Source organism: Chaetura pelagica, unplaced genomic scaffold (assembly GCF_000747805.2).
Source record: "Chaetura pelagica isolate M959 unplaced genomic scaffold, ChaPel_1.0 scaffold283, whole genome shotgun sequence".
Taxonomy (NCBI): Eukaryota; Metazoa; Chordata; class Aves; order Apodiformes; family Apodidae; genus Chaetura; species Chaetura pelagica.
Genome location: NW_009952688.1, coordinates 1,011,314 through 1,019,205, shown reverse-complemented (window position 1 = coordinate 1,019,205; position 7,892 = coordinate 1,011,314). Strand labels below are relative to the sequence as shown.

General features: G+C 44.9%; 1 protein-coding gene across 1 annotated transcript; it reads left to right on the top strand.

The window, feature by feature from the left end:
- The first annotated feature begins 1,021 nt into the window (after nt 1-1,021).
- Nucleotides 1,022-6,793, top strand: NUDT2 (nudix (nucleoside diphosphate linked moiety X)-type motif 2). Its single transcript, XM_009993795.1, has 2 exons — nt 1,022-1,173; nt 6,448-6,793. The coding sequence occupies exons 1-2, from the start codon at nt 1,041-1,043 to the stop codon at nt 6,759-6,761; spliced, it is 447 nt and encodes a 148-aa protein (XP_009992097.1). The 5' UTR covers nt 1,022-1,040; the 3' UTR covers nt 6,762-6,793.
- Nucleotides 6,794-7,892: the final 1,099 nt, after the last annotated feature.

Genomic DNA, 7,892 nt, shown 5'->3' with positions numbered 1-7,892 from the left:
GTTGCTCCTTCCCGCGAAGGAGCGGTTGTCCCGCCCGCACAGCTTAGGGGTTGCGATATTCGTCCCTTAAGGGGTGCGTTCCTTCCTGTTGACATCTGGTTGGTTTTCAGCGTGTGTGCCAAAATGCTTAGTTTTGCGTAACAAAATGATGTCGAGCCTAGACAGTGGAGAGCCTGCCCTTTGGCATTCATATTCATGGTATTGGCTGTGCTGGAAGGGACTTGACAGACCCTCCAGTCCTACCCCCCTGCATGGGCAGGGACACCTCCCACCAGACCAGGTTGCTCCAAGCCCCACCCAACCTGCCCTTCAACACTTCCAGGGATGGGGCAGCCACAGCTTCCCTGGGCAACCTGGGCCAGGGTCTCACCACCCTCACAGGAAAGAATCTAGCCTAAATCTATCCTCTTTCATCTTGAAACTGTTCCCCCTCATCCTACAACTACATGCCCTTGTAAAAATTCCCTCCCTAGCTTTCCTGTAGCCTCTTCAGACTGCTGGAAGGCCACTGTATTTTCTAAGCTCTGCCACTGGCATCTTAAGGACTTTCTGCTGCAGATCTGGTTTGGGCAGTTATTTCTCTGTGGCTCTTCCAGTAACACTGAGCTACTGTCTTTGTACAGAGCCTTTGGATTTTTGCAGTGGAAAAGCTTCAGTGTTAGCCACTGGCTTTCCTTTTGCTCTGTCAATGTATTTTTTTTTCTCCCTGCAGTGTGGTTTGTAATATATCAGCAGCAAAGAAATATCATGCAGGTCATATTTCATGCTGCTTGATAACTTTTTTTTTTTTTTTTTTTTTAAGGTTTCACACAGTTTCCAGTTTCCTTGTTTTAATAGGAAGGGGTGTGTTTTTTTTAACAATTCAAAAATAGTTAATAGGGGGCAGTTGGATTGTGTGGTAACTACAAAGGCATGGAGGACTTTAGCCCACAATGAAGTATGTTTCTTAGCTAAATATCACTGGTTTGTTTGACCTCCTTGTTGTTCCTGCTTGATTCTCTCTGCTCTTCCACACTTCTCTGTGCAGTTAACAGAGGGACATGGCTGTGAGAGCTTGTGGCTTGATCATCTACAGGAGGCTGCAGTCAGCACCATCTTCCAAGGTCACTGACAACATTGAATACCTCCTCCTTCAGACATCCTATGGGACCCATCACTGGACCCCACCCAAAGGTGATGTTTGTTCTCATAACACACTCCAGGGTCGTTTGTCTTGGGGTGGAATGAGGTTACAGACTGAACTTGGGCTGAATGCTGCCCAGGTCAGCTTTGGGGGTCAGTTAATCAGGTGACAGTAGTTTGCTGGTCATGCTGTTTCTGCAGTAGAGAGGGGCCAAAATTCTTCACAGGTTGTGTTGTATAAACTGTTGTGCATGACTGATGTGGGCTGTTGCGGGGAGGATCACCCAGTCCTGCTCCTCAGATGTCTGGTGTTTCTGGCAGACATTGGGCAGACACCTCAAACTGGGCAGCTAGAAAAGTTTTTACCTTCTCACTCAGCTCTGACCCTCTGCCAGATCCTGCTGTTGCCAGTACCTTGTTGTTTGACCCATATATAGTCAGCAGGGTCACAGTTTGCATTAGAAGACAGACTGAAACCTGTGATAATTTGCTTTAAAACATCTTTCTTAGAAGATGCAGAAGTTTCTTTTAAGTTCAAGAGATCCCTGATAAAGAGCATGTACCTAATTTGGCAGAGATGAGAGGAGAAGTGACCTTGTCAGCCATCTTTGCCTAAGACATCCTCACTCACCAGTGAGGTCCAAAGGAGAAGACAAGCCTACTGGCCCAGGACATAAATCACCACTTTGTCTATAAATGCAAATGGCAGAGACAGTGTTTGGTATTGCCATAGCCACAACCCTGGAAAACCATAGCACAGAAATACTTCAGGTTCCCTGTAAATCTCCTTAAATGCTGGGTTTTACCCTCTGAGATTTTTTCCTGATAGTTTTTACTTCTAATTTAGCACTGCTCTTAAAGCAGAGTGCAGGAGCACTTTGTAAACAGGACTTTGCACATTGGGAAAAAAAAAGCTTGTAACAGTATCAACTGTACTCTCCTAATAAGGGAAAGGACTTTCCAAATCTCTGCCTTTGTCCACTTCATCAAAAGCCTAAGGGAGCAGAGTTTGCAGCCTACTGGAAAGCTAAACAACATCTGCTTGGACATGATTGGTTGTTGGAAGAGAAATAACCCATGTGGAAATGTTCCACTGGGAACACGGTGATTCTGGACAAGAGATTAAAATGACTCCTGGGCATTTCAGCAGCGAGTGGGATGTCTCACAGGCATATATCTCACACACTCAAAATCTGAATTTTCAAATAGTTTGGCTTGAGAGAGACCTTTAAAGGTCATCTAGTACAGCCTTCCAGCAACGAGCAGGGACATCTTTAAGTAGGTCAGGTTGTTTAGAGCCCTGCGGAGCCTGACCTTGAATGTTTGAAGGGATGGAAACATCTAGCACCACTTTGGGCAACCTGTGCCAGTGTTTCACCATCCTTGTGGTAGAATCACAGAATAGTTTGGGTTGGAAGGGACCTTAAAGATCATCTAGTTCCAACCCCTTGCATGGGCAGGGGAACCTCCCACTAGACCAGGTTGCTCTGAACCCCATCCAACCTGGCCTTGAACACTTCTGGTGATGAGGCAGCCACAGCTTCTCTGGGCAACCTGTGCCAGTGTCTCACTATCCTCACAGGAAAGAATTTCTTCCTAATATCTAATCTAAATTTACCCTCTTCCAGATGGAAACTGTTCTCTCTCATCCTATCACTCCATGCCCTTGTAAAAATTCCCTCCCCAGCTTTCATGTAGCCCCTTCATAGAAGGGAAGTCTGTTAGAAGGTCTCCCTGAAGCCTCTGCCAAGGCTGAGCATCCCCAATTCTTTCAACCTGTCTCATAGCAAAGATGCTCCAGCCCTCTGATTATCTTCATGGTTCTCCTCTGGACTTGATCCAACAGCTTCATGTCCTCGTGTTGGGGACACCAGAACTGGATACAGTACTCTAGGTGGGCTCTCACAAGAGCAGAGTAGAAGGGAAGAATCCCTTCCCTCATCCTGCTGGCCACACTTCTTTTGATACAGCCCAGGACACGGTGGCTTTCTGGGCTGCAGGTGCATATTACTGGCTCACGTTGAGCTTCTTGTTCACCATCATCCCCAAGTCCTTTTCCTCAGAGCTGCTCTCAGTCCGTTCACCCAGCCTGTATTTGTGCTTGGGATTGCCCAGACCCAGGTGCAGAACCTTGCACTTGGTCTTGTTGAACTTGATGAAGTTGGCCTGGACCCTTCTCTCAGGTCTGCCGAGGTCCCTCTGGATGGGCTCCCTTCCCTTCAGCGTGTCAACCTCATCACACAGCTTGGTGTCATCAGAAACCTTGCTGAGGGTGCACTTGATCCCATTGTCCATGTCACTCACAATGACTCTTCTTCAGATGGGGTCTCACTAGACCAGAGTAGAGGGACAGATTCACCTCCCTCAACATATTTTTTAAGTTTTTATAAATCAAAATCCACATTCAAAAGCCACAACCTGATGGCAACCTTTAATAGTAGCTTGGCACAGTTTAGGGAAAATATAGTGAAGGGGAGCTATTACGTTATATTCTCTGTGATATGAGTGGTGTTCAAAGGCAGCCTTAGGCCATGTGATACAGTAACACAACATGTATATGATGTTGACATAGATTTAATGAGGCAAGAGCCAGAATGAAAAGTTGACACTCTCCAAGGGCACACCAAAGGCAAGTTTTGGTTACAGCTGTACATTGATTGGTATTTTAAAAGTTCCGTAAGCAGGTGCAAGCCTGATATGTTTAAACTGGCCTTCCTTGGATCCCCCCCATGAGCTTCATTAGCATCGTCTCTGCTCCTAGAGCTGAGACCTCGCACTAGCCAAAAGGACGTGGAGTTCATTTTCCTCCTCAGCTTGTTGGAGCTGCATTAGTGCAGGAGAGTCTGGAAGCTGTGTTGTGAGGTGCTGCCATCAGTCCTTTTTCCTCTCAGTAGGTAGAGTGTAGTGCAGAAAGTTGGAAACTTACTGAACTTAAACTTGAGGTTGTCACCAGCAGGGTGAGGTGATTGCCTTTACCTCTGCTGGAGGGCAGGAGGTTGCACTGTTGTCCTTTGAACTGAAACTCAATCTTAGTGCTCAAGCCTTATTACTATCTCAGCTGATTGCACATTTGGTGACTACAGATCATAACTATCATAAAAAATAGTGGCTACTTACTGTTCATGGATGTTCTGTGGGTATTTGCTGTGGCTACTGTAAAACTAATCCAGCTGTGCAGGGCCAAGAAGATTCTGTTTCTCAAGTATTCATAGAAGTCCTGGCTATGGAAACACTTACTTTGTCAAAAAGGAGGAGGCAGCCTGGCTTACAGTGCTGAGATTCAGGGGGAAGATGTTTTTAATTAAAGCCTCGGTGTATTTGATCTTAAATATCAGACTTCAGATGCAACATCAGATGCTGTTTTCAGCACAGTTGCCATTTGAAATGGAGGGATTTTTAACATCTGAGATGATGTCATGTTGTTGTAAGAGGTGGTTAAGCTTCTGAGATGCAGACAAAGAGGCAAGTGAGACCTGTTGGGAAAACAAAGTGAGCTTTGCACATATCCCAGTTCTAGTACTAAAAGGAGACTTTTATGTTCATGGGACCTGAGGAAAGATTAGTCTTTGTGATTAAATTCTGGCTATTTGCAGCCAGCTGCATAGAAAAAAGAGTGACACCAGGGGCAAAATAAAGCTTAACTTTTTTTTTCCCCCCCCCCCCTCTTGAAACCTCCCAGCTCCTGATATGTTGCTTTTTTGAGATCTTGCTTGGCTTGTTCTATTTATGTTCTGGACTGGAGCTTTCATGAGAAAACCAAATCTAACATTTCTCAACGAAAGTTCAAACAGCTGGGGATGTGTTATATTTATCCGTTGTTTGTCATGGCACCTCTCATTCCAAGCAACGTAAAATAAATGATGTGTTGTAGAAGAACTTGGGCAGATGGTGAAAGGACTGGCTTTTAGGCTTACTGCATTTCAGAGAGGAATATGGATGGTAAATAAAAATACCCCAACTGCCTACCTGAAACTCACCTTTTAAAAATGGCATTTCTTGGTGCCTGGTCCCATTGTTTCTGGGCTGTTGATACAATTTAAGAATTTTGCAGAGCTGAGCCCTAAGCTTCTGTGACAGGGAAGGATTGAGAGAGGACTAAGACTCTTTCACAGGTCTTTCACAAAATTGCCATGGTTGGAAAGGACCTGTGAGATATCAGAGTCCGACCATCAACACAAAAAAACCCCGAACAAACATAACCAACACAAAAAACACCCACAAAAGCCCCAGCTTTAGCCACTAGAGCATGCCCTGAAGTGCCACATCTATACGTTTCTTAAATACCTCAAGGGATGGTGACTCAGGCAGCTCCCTGGGCCGGCTGTTGCGGTGCCTGACCACTCTTTTGGTATAGAAGTTCTTCCTAAGATCCAATCTAAACCTCGCCTGCTGCAGCTTCAGGCCATTTCCTCTCGTCCTGTTGCTATTTACTTGGGAGAGGAGGCCAACAGCCAACTCCCTACAACCTCCTTACTTTGTCTTACTGAATAAAGAAACTAAAAATAAATTCCCAAATGAAAGTAAGTCCCTTATTGCTGACTGCATTTTCACCTTTTGAAATAAATGCTCTAGCTTGCCCTTCACATCTTGCATTCAGCTAGTTTCCAGAGCAAAACCAGCCAATTCTGCATTATCTCAGTAGGACAATTTTAATGTTAGCACCCCAATCCACCTGGATCTCTCTTTGTCCAGTTAACGTTTCCTTGACCTAGAGTTCAACCCTTTGTACAAAGTAATCTCAGGCTTTGATGGCAGTAGTTGTACCTTCACCCCAACACAACCTCCAGGCCCAAAGGAGAAGATAAGCAGTCTTTGCCCCAATTACTTGTTATTGTGTGGTTGTTAAAAAAAGATCTTGCAGGTGAGCAGTGACCCCTCTAACTGGATAAAGCGAAAATGTTTATGAGGTGCTCAGTCCGCAGTACAATCTGAGGAGCAACATCCTTGGAAACATTCTAAGTCAGGTTGGGTAGGGCTCTGAGCAACCTTATCTAGTTGAAGATGACCAGGCTTATTCCAGGGGGTTGGATCAGATGATCTTTGGATGTCCCTTCTAACCCAAATTATTCTGTGGTTATGGGAGCAGAGTGCAGCAGAAGAGGAGAGAAGGACTAGGAATAAAAGACATCTGTGCTGACAGGCCACTGGGAGGTTCAGAAGTTGTGGTATAAACATCGATCCTAAAAGCCATGAGGCAAAACCAAATCAAGACAGGAGAGTTGGAAGAGCAATCTCTTTCCTCCAATTTCCATTTCATCCATATCATCTACTGTGTACTTTCATCTCATTTCCTTCTCGTAGACTTATTTGTCACCTTCTTGACAGGCCATGTGGACCCAGGAGAGGATGACCTGCAGACAGCCTTCCGGGAAACCCAGGAAGAGGCTGGTCTTCAGGCCAGTCAGCTCACCCTCATAGAGGGTTACAGGAAAGAACTGCACTATCCTGTCCATGGGAAACCTAAGACTGTCATTTACTGGCTGGCAGAAATTAAGGACTGTAACACAGAAATCAAGCTCTCGGAGGAGCACCAAGCTTTCCAGTGGCTGAAGCTGGAGGATGCTTGCAAATTTGCAGAATATGAAGACATGCAAGCTACACTGAAGGAAGTGCATCAGTTTCTCAGCTCCAAAAAATAAATGATTTTCTGAAGGATAGGGGGAATTTTTGAAAAAACAATTTTAATCATGAAGTAGTAGTTCTGTTCCCAGCTTCTCTGCTGATTATTGCTGTAATTATTGGTCAAATCATTTCAGATCTTGTTTGCATCTTGAATTTATGTGCATCACTGATGTACTGTAATTAAAACATTTTCCATCCAGAGAGTCTTGGTGAACAGTTGAGGTAGAGTATTTAAATGGTAAACTTGAAGTTCTTCTTTTGCCTCTTTTCACTCTTTAATAAACACCTTGGCCATCCATTGTTGGGGGCTTGGGAAAGGGAAATCTGTCTGCCTAATACAGCATTTTCTGCAGGTAATGTGCAATCTTGTGTCCCTTTGAGAGCAGTTGTGTTTCTGTGGCTGCTGCCTGCCCCATGCTTGAGCAGCAGGGCCATGTGCACTGCTGGTGCTGTGCTATAGATACTCATGCTGGATGGTTGCAGTAGCCTGTGGTGGTACCAGAGAGGTTCCCCTGCCACAGCTTTCCTTTGGACCTCTCTTTTGTCATCGACATTGGTGGGAGCAGAGATTGTCAGCACTCTCATATTCAGTTCCTAATAATGGTTCATAATCTTGGATGTTTCAGTACATAAATGCCAGAAAAGCGTGATGGCATTGTTAACATTTTTGGTGAGGAATGAGGTTTTTCTGAATCCCAGGGAGCTCTGGGGGGGAACAAGTGTCTCTTCTTCCCTGTGTCTCCTGTAGCCTTTGCTGCCTAGGAACTTGGACCTTGCAGAGCAAAGACATGTGTAAGAAAGTTGGTTCTACTTCCACTTTGTCTTACTCCTTGCTGCAGGAGTGAAACAAGGGTGATCAGCACCACATCAGACCTGGAGGAGACCTGCCATCCCAGAGATACAGCATAACTGGGCTGAGAAATATGGGCTGCAGTTTAGTATTACATTACTCATCCTTTGGTGCAGCATACATGAATAATGTTTGTACAACTGTGTCTTGCTCACCACTCTCTTATCTTCCTGTAGCACACGTTATAGAAGCCCCCTTATAGTCCATCCTGTTTTGTGTATGTATATATACACACATAGACAAAAAGGGGGCTTCTAATATGTGTATGTGTGCACACAAACAATTTCAGCACTTCACT

Coding starts and splice junctions, on each gene's coding strand:
- NUDT2 (XM_009993795.1), top strand. CDS start 1,041: ATGGCTGTGAGAGCTTGTGGCTTGATCATCTACAGGAGGCTGCAGTCA. Junction 1,174..6,447: donor TCACTGGACCCCACCCAAAG/GTGATGTTTGTT, acceptor CCTTCTTGACAG/GCCATGTGGACCCAGGAGAG.